Raw genomic sequence first — 14652 nt, 5'->3', positions numbered from 1 at the left:
GTCACCTTAGTAACAACCTGTGTCAAGAGGATGACCAGTTAATTGGTTTGGGTGATTAATCAGATGTTTTACAAACTATCGTTATCATCGGAACTTGGCTCCGATAGTGGCCAATGTCTGCGTAGCCTCCAACAGTCATGCATAGTCCAGCCATATATATTTTCTTATCCAAATTGAAGGTCTAATGATCAAAGGTGTAAAGTCTGAGAAGTTCTTGGAGATGGATGCACTTTGATTTAAAGCACAAAGAAAAAGAGAAATAGGTACAAAGGCGCTGTCCACCTCGTCTCAATAAAGCTAAAACTTGCAAAGGTAGATGTGAAAGTTGCAACATCATTGTGAAAGTCAGCAGCATTGTATGTTGCGTATGCAATTATTTATTTAGAAAAACAAGGACAGCCATTCTGTTGAGACGTATTAGACACACCAATTGTCTAGACCGTGGTTGTATTTGTTTTCAATAATTATACACAGGCATTGTGATTAATATGACAACCATATATTTAAAAATGCAACAGGCAGAGTCATTGTTTAGGGGACATTCAGACCAACAATACCACGAAGTACAGCTGAAGGGGCTGCAGTGGTGTAGGCATGTTGCTACAGGTTTGTACAGACAGAAGGGGAAAGACAAACCAGGAAGTCCAGTGTGAAGCTTTATTAAAAACCAAGACAGATTACAGTGATTTATGCAACACTGAGCTTGGATTGAGCAACGTTGGAAGGGTCTCGTCATTTCAGCAAGCAATAATTTTCTCTGTCATCTTAATGCTTGCAAAGTACCTAATAAATTAGATCAAGGCATTCCTTAATTTGTGGATCATTTTGGCGAGTGCGCTTGACATTACTCTGCAAGACAACTTGAGTCATGACAATCTGTTTAGTTGGAGCTGTCTGCAGCCTCACAAGCCAGGGGTGTCATGGAAATAAATGAGGAAGATAGTGTGTGCAATTGTTGGTCTGAAAAAGCCCCCAAAAAATTAATCATAAACTGGAACACTACTAACGTGAAATAAAACTGATTAATAACTGATCTCTTCCTTTCTCTCATGTCCCTCTCCAGACGATTATAACTACCTACCTGATGCATTGCCTCCACTCCCCGAAGTCCCGGACTCTGGCTCGGCCCTGAGCTCCGCTGACATTCCCTCCCGCTGCCTCCGCAACCCGGCCTTCCGCCACACCTCCGCGCGCTACTGCTCCGCCCTCAGCATGGACTCCTCTCCGGATAGCGCCGAAAGGCCGATCAGCTACAGCTCCACCTCTTCTTCTGCCTCCTCGCGGGACAGTCACTGCTCACTGGGCAGCCGCTCAACCCTCGTCCCCACCCCTCACTGTAACCCTGTGACTTCAGACCGGGACTCCGGGGCAATCCGGTTGGAACTGGTCCCGGCCCGGCAGCTGGGATGCGGGGAGGAAGATGATAGGAATGATGGAGGGATGGACACAGGGAGGGGACAGGGGAGACAGGACAGTGGACAGACTGTGACAGAACATTCAGAGCCTGAGGTGAGCCCAGAGGGAGGAGAGCGGACGGGTCAGGTGCAAGGACCAAGGACGTATGTGGACCGGGTGGTGCAGGAGATAATGGACACAGAGAGGACCTACGTCCAGGATCTGCGCAGCATTGTAGAGGTAAGAAACACTCGACCACGATAATATAATTAAACACAAGCTGTGTGAGAAATTAGAAGCAGAAGGATTCACATATTGGCAGAAATTCAAAGGTGTGTTAGCACATTTGGCAGGTCATCAAATGTAGATTGAAAGTAAAATCAGAGATTTTTTTCTAAACTAATTATACATGTTACAAAATACTTATAGAAAACATGTGAAAAGACTGTGACCTACAGTGCTGCTTTGTGGAGTTAGATCGTTAAACAGTTTTTCACCATTTCTGTGTCATGGATATTTTGGGTTGATGACGCACTGGAGCCGTCCTATCACAACCCCTCCCGTGCTATATTAAAACTTAAGAACGTATAGTGTCATCTCATTCATCCTGTTACCCCATTTCCGTGAATTTGCTACCTTCAGCAACCTCTCTTAGCTCTTTCAGTCCAATAAATACATGAAAAAACATCTCTGTTAAATGCCACAATCATACAAGCATAAGTAAAAGCTGCCATGGACATACCTTTCAGTCTATAGCCCGAATCGGATACCCAGCCTGGTAGTTACTTCTAATTGCTTTGAGTGTGTTCTTTGCGCTCACGTTAGCTGCCGAATGAGAGGTCTTTGCTCTGTGGCAGCTTGATCTTCAGCTCAGCGTCTATAGTGGACATGCCCACAGTGTCTCAGAGCAGAGAATACTGTTTAGTTTTTCACAATTTTAAAACCTAATTTTATATATTTGGCAATATTTTTAATCACTTAAATCTGGCTTGGTGGTCAGTAAGATATTTTTCTGTGGTTTGACAAACTCAGAACACATTTATCTTTGCTTTACCCAGGCTTTAAACAAATTTGTGTTCATTGTGATGTTTTTGTGACTTTAAATGATTCATTCAAAGAGGAAAAAGCAAACAGAGTAAAGTCTAAAAACAACGACTTAATTTTGTTTAGCAGAAATACACTGGTGCAAAAGGTACTCACACATTTTACGTAGTTAAAGGTAGTGATATAGCACAGTGTACAGATATGCTGTTACAAGTAAAAGGTCTGCATTAAAATCTTCACTGAAATAAAAGCTCAAAAGTATTAGCATTATTATGTAATTGAAGTACCTAAAGTAAATGAATGATATGAATGATACAGTTTATATTAATGGATTAGAATGATTATTAATGCATTCATGTGTTCATCGCTTTCATCTTGCAGTGGGTAAAGGTGGAACTAATTTGACTTAATTTCTATATTGCTGGATAGTTTAATCTATAATAATACATCATCATTTATGACTGTACCTAAGTGAATCATCTCTCAACCCTTTAAACTTAACCGCTGCCCTGATTCAATAAATAGAGGCAGAAACTGAAATCGGAGCAAACAGTTTTAAATCTTTTGAGGGTTCCATCTTTGACCTAAAGCATTTCCCTGCTGACCCAGTTTAGGCCCGCGAGGCAGTGGAACGTCAGGAGCGATACGGGGCTTTAAATCACCAGATAACACACATCCTTCAGGTCTTTGTGGTTTTCCTCACACACGTGACACACACAGCTCGTTGCCTGCTGGGAACCCTCCAATACAATAAGGTCACCTGCGCTGGCAGGCAGGGTTTGGCCGAGTTACATGACACCGGTGCCTTTGTCCTGCAGGCACAGGCACACATTGAAAACTTCAGACGTTTTTTAAACACACACAAATACACACAATACTGTATGCACACACACTCGGATAAATACGCTCTTTTTGTGAGGTTGGCTTTGAACTGCAAGAATACACATTGCCTCTAGTCAGTGCTTTAGTGGCTTTGTGAAGGGTTGGGTGTAGTGGTTTGTATCAAAGGTTGCACTCCTTTCTCTTCCCCTCCTCTTTGTTGCTCTGCTCAGCTCTTTTTGATTCTTAAAGTTCATGTTGTTTGCGCTCAGATGCGATTTCATTTGAATTCTGCAGCTTAATTCAGATTGACTGTGGTGTAAAATGACACAACGTAGGTGTTGGAGTTGTTGCATTTTGCATGTGTGTATGAGCATGCCTGTGCTGGAGCTTCGCCCACCTTTTCCCATATCCTCCCTATCCTTAACAGCGCTTCCTCCTCCACTCTAGGCTGCGGGTGCATGGGCCAGTATGTGTGTGTTTGTGTGTGTTTGTTGTGGTTAAAAAGGTTCAATAAGTGAATGGCTGTTGTCAAACGAGAGCAGGAAACGCATATTCCCAAGAGACGGGATAAATAAAGAGAGTGAGGGTTAGTTTTTGCGGTTTTGACCTGTCACCCCTGATTGATGTCTCTCCTGCTCCTCCTTCCTTTCCTCCCCTCTTCATGAGGCAGAGGTGAGGGAAAAAGGGGGGAGACAGAGAGGGGAAGTTAGGTGGGGATTTAGCCCAGAGATAACAATGTCCAAAGTAGGTTAGGATAACACTGAACAGAGCTTATGAGCTGTACTTAATAACCCTCTGCTGCCTCCACTCTGCAGACCACCTATAGCCATTAGAGAGGCAGACCACCCAGCCCTGAGAAGACCACACTTACATGGCAGGACAGCTAATTCTTCACCACTACTTTGGGAGAAAGATGCATGCGTTTAGCCTGTCTGCACCCCTTTAATGACAGTCACAATGAGTGCACGGAGGATGGATTGCACTGATTGTATCTGTGTGAATAGAGCTTTTAACACGGCAGAGAAAAGCTCAGGCTGCTGGACAGCATCGACCCGTCTATTATCAGCACCGGCCCATACAGAGTTAGTCCAGCAACCACCGTTTCGATAATCCCCCTGCCCCTGCTGCTTCCTGCAGTGGAAGAGGGTGTGACAGCCTTAACACAAATATTTACCCAGACTCCCCTGGGCTCACCTGTGTTTCATCTGTCAGCAGTGGTGTTGCAGTCCACACACACTCATACTGTGCCTGTTGGAGTGTGAGCTGTATGTGTGTAAGTAGCGCTTGTTGTTGTTGCATGAATTAACAGCCCTGAAAGCTCAATATACTGCAACTTAAAGCATTAACATAGGCACGACTATTTGATATGTAAAGATATAGTCACGCGTGTATGTTTGTGCATGTGTGTATTCTACTGCCTAGCTCATGATGCCACTTTGCACTGCGCTCATACGTTGGTTATTGCTTAGGGCGTCGTAGAAGCTTAGCATCAACTCTCCAGTTCCCCCCAGGTTAGCACTGTTACCTCTGTCAGCACTGTTGCTGTTGTGTAGGGCAGTTTATGGGGTTAGCAACATTAGCTGCTAGCTGCTGGCTCAGTCACCACCATGTTGAGAGCCGTGCCCAGACAGCTCTTAAGGCTTGGACATACTTTCCGCATTGAATGTACACGGAGAGCTGCAGTTATGTGAACGCACATGTGGTTTTATTCATAGTACAGTTGATCGTCCATTTCAGCTCCTGGCAGTAAACGGGGGCACTGCAGGCGGAGCTTACTGTCCTGCTACTGCTGACATCAGGTGAAAGTCAAACTAAACAATGCCGCTGGGTCGTGGAGTGAATGTCTGTCAAATATCCAGCTTCAAACTAACTTCATCATGGTGAGGCAGCTGGGCATGGCTTAACAGCAGTGTTTTGGAGTGTGGAGCGAGAGATTAGAGCCTGCAAAGTCTGCTCACACACAACACGTAAGAAAAAGACAAAAGACAAGCAAATAAATAAAATATTTTTAGAACAGAAAAAAAAACCCACAGAAAAACAACACAATACAGAAACGCTGCAAGTCACACAGAAACATGATGAAAATTTTCCAGGACACACTAAAAATTCTGAATGTCCAGTGGAAACATCTGTTGTTTTGTAACAGTGTTTGCAGTGTTTCTGTATTTGGTTGTGTTTGCAGTGTTTGTGAGTTTTGGACAAGATGTTTTCTTCATTTGGTTTTGATTTGTCTATTTGCATTTCTGTCCTTAAGATGCAGTGTGTTTAGCTCTCAGGCCACCATATATTTCTGTGTGTGAACATTGTTTGGGTGTTTATTAGTTCTGACTCTAGATCAGTATGTGTAATGAGACTAATCCGCCATCCATAAACAACCTCAAAGACAAAGCTCTGATCTGTCTCTCCCTCTGTTTCCTCTTCCTCTCTGTCTCGCTCTGAGACCTGGAACGCATTGCCAAGGCATTTAAAGTTTACCAGGAATTTGGAAATAAACTTTGAACATCACTTGACTCGCAGAAACATTCAAAGTAATGAGATTTGGATGTTTACACTCGGCATTGTGTGGAGGAATGACTTCCTACAGCGGTGCGGAGTGAGGGATGTGTTTGGCGTGTAGGAAAAGAGTGTGTGTACTTTCAGAGGTTAATAGTTAACACGAGAAAATATCAAGTTTGTACATGTTATGTCTGATGCTCGGCAGGGAGTGTTGCTTAAGGTGTGTGTGTGTGGATGTGAACGCTGCCCATTGTTGCTCACTCAGGCTTTGGCTGAGTGTGAGGAGTCAGGCCGGGTCAGATCCGTGACCTCTTGGCTAATAAAGCATCGTGTTACACTTTACCTGTGATAGTCAGCTAAATCCAAACATGACCCTTTGACGTGACCCTTCAACACAACCAGCAGCATGCCCGTTAGTCTTATTCTGCAACTCAAAACCTCAAAACCAAACTACTGGCTTAAAGTTCTTGTGTTGCCGTAAACCCAAAACATCCAAGATGGCTGTCACTCACTCCCGAATTAACTCTCCAGCCTTTAGCTGAGATAATTTTGTCTTTGCATCCCTCCCTTAGCCTAACCAAACACACTTTAATGGACTGCTCAGGCTCACCTATTATAGTAATAATGATAATGATGGCTAAATACATAAAACATTACCAGGAACAGAAGCCACTGCAGCAGACTGGAAGCAGGGAGAGTCTGTCGCCCTCTCTGCTTTGGTCTTCTAAAAACACACAAGTGTTGTGTGTGCTGAAATGATCAGTGTGGGTGTGCGTTCAGGGCAGCCTGGCACTTTTCTCAGTGTTGTAATGTCTGTCCTGCCGCGCTGCAGACTGTGGTCAGGGTTTGAAACTGCTACTGTGCTGCATGCTTCCTCCTCCTTCATCCTTATCCACACCTGCTCCTAGTTTAGAGTTCAAATACAGCTGCATTGATGGTTGGGATCATTTTTGTGGATGTGTGTGCAACACTGTGTTCTTCCTGCGTATCTGTGTTGTCGGATTTATTGGCTTGAGACCGTGATGACATGGTATGGAGTGCAAACAACGCATGACAAGAAAACTGCACCTAACTAAAACATATCAAAGAACTAGATGTGAAAAACATTTTAGTTAAAGGAGCAGTGTGTAGGATTTAGTGGCATCTAGCATTAAGGGTTGCAGATTGTAACCAGCTGAAACTTCTCCTGCTCAGGATTCCTTCAGTGTTTATTGTTCAGGAGGTTTTAACTGGAGCCAAATTATCCTCAGAGGTCCCGTCCTCTCCAAAACAAACAGACCAGGTGATTAAAACCGGTAAAAACACAGCATAAAGTAGTTTCATTTTACTAATCAGTGTATCTCCTATGCTGTTTGGCACATTGCAAACGACCCACTTGCCCAGCACCTGCTAATGTGTGCTCATCTATTTGTCTGATAATTTCCAATCCAGGCATTCAGGAGATTTTTTTCATGAGCCAAATTATCTGCAGGGGTCTCTTCCCTTCCAAAACCAACAGAACCGGTAATTTTAACTGGTGTAAACCCCGAAAAAACGCAGTTTCATGTTACAAAATCTGTGCTACCAACGCAGAGAGGCAAATGGCTCTATCTGGAGCCAGTGTTTGGTTTGTCCATTCTGGGCCACTGTAGAAACATGGCGGACTCCATGGATGTAGATATAAACGTCTCATTCTACTGTATATTTTTTGAGACTGTGGTGTCTGCATGAGTGTGAGTCAAGTGCCTTCACAAACTGTTGTGTTTGTCTTGTAATATCTGTTTTGAACTTGTTAAATTTTGCCCCAGACAAGTAGCCCCCGTATTATTGTAAAAAAACAAAAAAAACTGACACCAATAAATATTGAACTAAAACTAAACATTTTTGAACAATAAAAACTAAATTGAGATTAAAACAAAGCCAAAAACAAAATAAAAACGAATAGAAAATACAAAAATAGTAACTTGGAAGGAATGAAATGTAACGAAAACACTTCCAGCCTGCAGCAGTAAACATAATTTTCTCACAAAGACTATCAGTATTGCAGAAAGCTCGCAAACAAGAGTAAAAAGGTTTAGAGCTACTGGTTTGTCTCTCTCCACCTCTCACTTTCTTGCTGCGGGGCGGACTGAGACCTGAGGCTGGTGTTTAATCAGCACTCCTCACTAACGGCAGTGATGGAGGCAGCGATAAGAGCCACAGAGTGAAATCCTCCTGAATACACTGATACCTGTTTTCAACAAGGGGCCGCGTTAAACCTGCCGTCTCGAGGCGGTCGTCTGACTCTGGCATTCATTGACACTAAATCTGATGACCTGTGTTGTTTCCTTATCAAGCTGTTTACACTAAACAACAATATCAGGGGTCACACAGTGTGTTACACTAATGGGCTGTGTTATCTACAGTACAGCTGGCTTTGTTTTCCAATGCATATTTAGAATTTTAGTTTTGTCTCTCCCACTTAAATCTAACTGAAACTGAAATCATATATAATAACAGTGTTTAGTTTTTATCTCTATAGAAACTGCTTCTGTACATTGCTGGGTAACGCAACCCCAAACAATGCAGAGTAGGCATACAGGCTCTGATGAAAGATGCATTGTTTTTTCTGTGCAACCACAACATAATAACAGCTGTGTATCTTTCAGCTGGAAGGTTAAGCCTCAAGACTGTATCTTATACACATACAATAATGACATTACAAGGGTAACTTATTTTATTCCGGACTCAGTCATTTAGACACCAAATCATGGAAAAATATGGTCCAGGTTCTCTTCTAAAAGCCCTAAATCAGACTTAAATGAAAGTATTCACACATTAACACACACATACCTCACAGAGTGTCTTTGTCATGAGGCTGTCCGGCCAAAGTGGTGCAAAGTAGAGTCAAGTGTCCTGAGAGAGTCGTGGGCTTTGAAAGCTGGTGAGGTGAAGTCTGTAGGAGTCACAGTTTGAGTTGCCTGTCAAATCAAGTGTGTTTGTGAGTGTATGCCAAGACTGGTGCCAGTCAGAATGCTCTAACATGACTGTTTTCTCTCTACAGGACTACTTGGAGTGCATCAGTAACCAGTCTCGGCTGGCCCTGAGCTCTGAGGATAAAGGCTCCCTGTTTGGCAACATCCAGGACATCTACCACTTTAACAGGTACAGCACACAAAGAGCTGGAGACTCAGACCTAATGCTGCGTTCACATCATATTAACTGGGTGGGAGAGTCGGGAAAGATTCCTGTGTTTACGACTTGCAAGCGTCATCATCAGAGAATAACTCAAGATATGGGTGTGATTGTCACGCTGGGAAAGTGAGGGTTAAAATACTGTGCTTTGACATTTTAGTCTCGACTCCACTCCCCAAAGACTTTAATTGAAACTAAAAAATAAACAATATATTAACAGATAGACTTTACTTCAATATTTCATTACTAGTCGTCTTCATATAAAGTGTCACAGCTGCGTGAAAGTGAGTCAGTAAATGTTCAGAACTCTGACGTGTTTAGTGAAAAACATTGATCTTGACTTTCAGTTTGCTGATGACGACTGGAGGCTAAAAACACACACAGACGCTTGTCTCTCCCAGGATCAACAAACAATGTGCTGCCCGTGGCGAAACTGGGCTGAGCACCTGTTGATTTCAGGGAAGGGCGTTGTTGTTGCAGTCAGGTGTGTGTTTGTGTGTCATAAGTCCACGTCTGCATATTTGTCTCCTCCGGCACCATTCTAAACCGTGTGTGTGTCTGCGAGTTGCGTATTCAGACGAGGTGGCCGGTCGAGCATCAGCCCTGGTGGTCTGAAGACACAAACGTGCACACTCTTTCCCCACACCTATTCATTTCTCAGCTGTCACGCGCAGACAGACTGGCCAGTAAAAGGAAGCATAAAAGCAGTTTAAAGCGGTCACGATGACCTCATGCTTCAGCCATGAAACAATAACTCCCAACAGTTTTTATTTTTTTCCACAGTGTGCTCTTACACATACACAGCTACACACAGGAGCTGCCCTGTTTGAATTCATGGAAGTTTCTCATTTGTTCAGAGCCTATAGTGGCCTTAGACCTCATTTCTGTGCCCAGGGTGACTCTTGCTCCTGACAAACCGTTGGGAACAATGAGCCGTGGGAGAGTAGTTAATGTGTGAAGACGCAGGAAATTATGGTTGTACGGTCAAATACTGATGTCTTTGAGCTCTGTGTGTGTTTCAGGGATCTTCTTCATGATCTTGAGAAGTGCAACGCCGACCCCGTGGCCATCGCAGAGTGCTTCGTATCCAAGGTAAAGATGGCCGCCTCCCTGCCACCTTTTTACCCCACGGCATTTATTTAACTGGTATAGTTATATTTTAAGTTAAATTACTGTTTGGAGCCCAAAGCAAAGAGGGAAAAATGCACATTTCACAAAACATGTAAAAATCATAAATTATTTGGAGAAAAAAACAGAACAAATTTGTGAAACACAACTTCTTTTAAAATTCTTTCCTAAACTAGGGGAATTTTGGACCAAGCAGTTCTGGGGAGGCCACAGAAAAACGACATACCGTCAAGGGCTTTTTTTCTTTTTGCATTCACACTGCTAATATACAGATATAGTAAATGAAATACACATAATGGAAAAAATTACCCTCTCACTTCGCTTACAAATTAATAGATTTACACTGTTTGAATAAGAAAAATGAGGAAAGGTTTTAAGTCATGCTGTAAACTACAATACTCTTGTATACTCTTTGTATCTGCAAGTATGCACAAGTCCCTCAGAATGGCCTTTTTGAGAACAATGATCGTTACTACTTTATTGTGCTGTGACACAAGGAAAGGGAGGTTCCTGGAACAATGTAAAGGTTAATCCAGTCTTAATATGCCTATTGTTGAATCAGTGTTAAAAACTGAATTTTATTATATACACAGCAGCCCTGCCCTGTTACTTTGAATTTGCAAAGGAAGCTCTGTGTTAATTTCATGTCTCCAAGGTGAACAAAAAAATCCAATAAAGCAAACACACTTGATGAATTCAAGTAACCTATAACTGTTTATAACTGTAGTAACATGTTATTGTTCAAAACCCTTCTGCATTAACAGAGCAGGTGTGCTACTCATCTGTGTGTGAAACTATTTTTGTAGAAGTTTTTGAGATAGTTGTTTTTTCCGAAAATGCACTTGTTTAGGAAGCACTGAGCATACGACTGGATAAATGAGACTTGGATCAGACTGCAGGAGTTGTGTGACAGTTTGTAAACAAATGTTTTGATATATTTTTGGTGTTGTTAAACGTGGCCCCCAATGACTTCAATTCATTAAGCATTTTCTTTGTTTTTTGATTTGTTGTTCACCGTGGAGGCATGTGAGATAAATTAAGTTTTCCTCACAAATTAAAGGTAACATGAGATGAGTAACTGATATAGAAAAGATCATTTGGGGGTGAAGTTTCCTTTAAGTAGGATTTTGAGTGCATGACCTTTACTTGTCATGGAGTGTTTTTACATTGTAGCATTGATACTTGTGAGTACTTTGTCCTGGCTCTCTGCCTGTACACACTCCTCTGCTCCTTAACAGCTGGTCCAGACACTCACACATAACACACACACAGACACACACAGGACAGAAAAAAATATACAAGAGAGATAGGTCAAGAGATAAGTCAACAAAAATCAGGTGAAGATGCTGCATGAAGTCAGCTCAGTTTATTGACGCTAGTAGAATTATTTCAGCGGTCGGAATGTGAGTTTACAGGGCAGCAGGAGGGCCCGGGAGGAAGGACACCTCCAGAGGAATTTAAAGGACCGTCCAAATATATAATCACCTTTTTTACTGGAGGGGGGATAATAGCAGTGCTTCATCAAGAAAAACTAGACTCAGCAACTCCTGTCAGAGTATCCCCGGTTCCTTCGTCTGCATGTTCCAGCTATTCCTCCACTCCTACTCCTCACCCTGTCCGTGCCCTAAAGAAATGACTGCATGATTATGTCCCATGATAATGTGCTGCATTCCTGCACTTCCTCTAAAACACTTTACATTCCCTCCCAACCCAACTGCAATTACACCCAATACCACAGAGCAACTGTTTGACCATATATAAAAAAAACTAGTCAGAGTCAGCGTCACAGCCACCCTAAATACAGCAGCTGTTGTTTAGGCAGAGCAGTTTTATAGCAGCCCACAGCACCACTCTGCATAATTAACTGAGATCCATAAACAAACCAGCGCGGTGACATCTTGCTACCGACTGATTAACATTACAGCATCGTGAACTGATCTCAAATGATCCCCACAGTTGGCTTCTATTCTGTAGCCAGGACAGCATTTAGTATAAAAACAGTAACATCCTTATAGCCGGGGGGTGAAATTGGATCACAGCCAGCTGAGAGCAGTGCTCCACCTCTTGAAATCCAAATCACATCCTGCCTCTGATAACCTCTCTCTCATGACACTGGTACTCGTACTGTAGATATCCATTAAAACTAATGATAGTAGCCCTTGTTTTTTACTGCAAGAACTCCTGAGTTGCTGCTTCCGGCCCTTTCCAACACACACACACACACTTCACTGCTGTTTGTACCTGTAAATGTTCATATGCATAAATATAGTTCAGCTGGTGGCCAGGACTTGAAAATAGTGAGTTTGATTTTGTCAAATTTAACCTAAAACAGTTATGATAGCCCATTACACAACTCATAGTTTACTTTAAGAAAACATTTCCCATTGAGATTAAAAGTTAAATTCTTGATCTTGGAAACAGCGGTAAAATAATCTCACCACAAGCTCCATTAGCAGCTGCTCTGGAGCCTCCGCAGATGAAGTCTTGACATTTCTCATGGGATTTTCGATGTTCTGATCACTTTAAAGACTTCACCTTCATGTTGGCTTAAACGCTGAGAGTTAAAGTGCATTTTTGACCTCGGAAAAAGTACATGAAGTTCTTTAAGTGCTGATAAAAAAAATCGAAATCTAAACATTGATAATCACAATGCAGCTTGGCAAACTTCATCCGTTGAGGAAGATCGTCTGGTACTAGCGCTGTCTGGGTGAAGGAATTAACTCTGTGGGGATTAAGAGTGCAATGTGTAGTTTGACCGCCATCTTTTACTCGGTTTATCCTGATTTTAGTTATTAGGTATGTTGTTGCTTTCTAAATAACAAATATGACAGTTTTGAAAGAAATTAAATTCTTGTTAATTGTTAAATGCAGAGCACAGAAGGGCAGTGAGATGCAAAAAAGGTGCAGCGTTTTTTCAGCTGAGACACTTTGGTTGCGTCTGGTTGCCATGACACAGAATATCGTCAGAAGTAAAAATGCCGTCCCAAAGTACTTGCTCTGGATGAAGGGGACAGCTGAAGCACGTAGGGAGAGAGGACGAACCCCTCAGTCTGTGTGGGTTCAGTATGAATTTCTTTTTCAGCGTTGTTGTTATTCAGTGATGTAACACTTGGTGTTTGTGGTATTTGTCCCGCCCCTCCTACACTGTGATTGAACAGCTGGATAACACACTGTGTTTTTTAAAGTTATCAGGTCCTACTTAGCCCAAATAGCTAGGAGAAAATAAAAATGCTTAGCAGACAACAGCTCAGGTCTCAGGAGGAGACAGTAGCTGTTGATGGTGAAAGCTGTCTTTAGGCTTCGATGGATTTGTCAGTAAGTAGGTTGGTTGCGTCCACTGACTGGAAATATTGTGTAATTACTGACCATCACCATTTACAGTGAGACATACAAGTGTGTGTGTGTGTGTGTGTGTGTGTGTGCGTGTGTGTGTGCGTGTGTGTGCGTGTGTGTGTGTGTGTGTGTGTGTGTGGTTTCATCATTTTACAGGCTGACTTCTGGTAAAAGGGTTGTGACCAGAATAGTAACCTGAGTTCTTTTGTATTGCAGAAGGTTAGTCATGGTCGCTAAGACCCAGAAAAACCACAAAGCCTCTCTTTCACTATCCGCTGTCGCACATCTAACTCATACACACTCACACAGACACTCGCAGCTAATATTTTTCTAGCCTGAGCGGCCAAGAATCACAACCCAGCACCGTGTTTGAAGAGGAGTCAGATCTAGTAGTAAATCTCTGCCTCTCTCTCTCTCTCTCTCTCTCTCTCTCTCTCTCTCTCTCTCTCTCTCAGATAATTGGCTATCTATCCTCATGTTCCTCTCTTTGACTAGATCCTAGCTCTGCTATGTGATGAGTAAGCCTTTAACGCGTTTTATGGGTTGCTACATGCTGACTGAAGCACAGGGAGCACTATTACAACAAGATCTCGGGCTCCTTTTTTTGCCCCTAGTGATTCTGTCATGTTCAGTGCTTCCCTGATGACTCACCGTGACCTGTCCAGTCTTGACAAATCAACGAAAACTGCAGATTTATGACGTTCTCATTAAAAACGATCAGCGGGTGCTGAAATAACTCAACCTTGTCTTGTTTCACTGAGGAGCAATCAGCAGCCACAGCTCAAAAAAATAAGTCTTTCTATATAATTTGTATCCTGATACTCCAGAAAGGGGTATTTTTCATCCTGTGTCGGAGCCAAAGCTCTCACATGCAGCATTTGGATTTGATGATTATATGATTTAGCTTAGCTTGTATATATTTCTCAAAGGGAAGCATATTATAGATCTGAGCTATTTCAGGGTCGGCTGGTTACATGGTTGGCTTCAAAGAGTGTGTGCAGACATGTCAGCTTTAATGACAAAGTCTGCAGACGTGCATGCTCTGCACAAATTTGAACTTCATAGAAGCATTTATGTATCTTGTGGTCTCGGGTCCACGGTCCAGAGGGGTATTAAGAGTGTGTATCAGGAGCGTGCCTTGGTGTGTGTCGTCAGGAATCGATGGTGGCACATCTGGTTGCGCTTAGGCCTGGTCTGTGGCGGCAGACTGCTGGAGACTAGGAGGAGAGCCCTGCTCTTCAATTTAGGAAAGTTCCCACGGAGCACCTCGGGCTGACAAAT

At 42.7% G+C, this 14652-nt stretch overlaps 1 protein-coding gene across 2 annotated transcripts in view; it reads left to right on the top strand.

The window, feature by feature from the left end:
* The window catches only part of LOC117271299 (pleckstrin homology domain-containing family G member 1), a 54097-nt gene that overhangs the window by 24696 nt on the left and 14749 nt on the right, over positions 1 to 14652 (top strand). For both annotated transcript variants that reach the window (XM_033649459.2, XM_078173858.1), the window contains exons 2-4: positions 1064 to 1635; positions 8780 to 8880; positions 9933 to 10002. In XM_033649459.2, coding sequence (XP_033505350.1) covers positions 1213 to 1635; positions 8780 to 8880; positions 9933 to 10002 — 594 coding nt within the window. In that variant the 5' untranslated portion in view covers positions 1064 to 1212. The remainder of the gene's footprint in view (positions 1 to 1063; positions 1636 to 8779; positions 8881 to 9932; positions 10003 to 14652) is intronic.

This window comes from Epinephelus lanceolatus, chromosome 13, assembly GCF_041903045.1.
Source record: "Epinephelus lanceolatus isolate andai-2023 chromosome 13, ASM4190304v1, whole genome shotgun sequence".
Classification (NCBI taxonomy): Eukaryota; Metazoa; Chordata; class Actinopteri; order Perciformes; family Serranidae; genus Epinephelus; species Epinephelus lanceolatus.
Note: the sequence above shows the minus strand (reverse complement) of the source record. Positions and strands in the feature narration are given on the sequence as shown.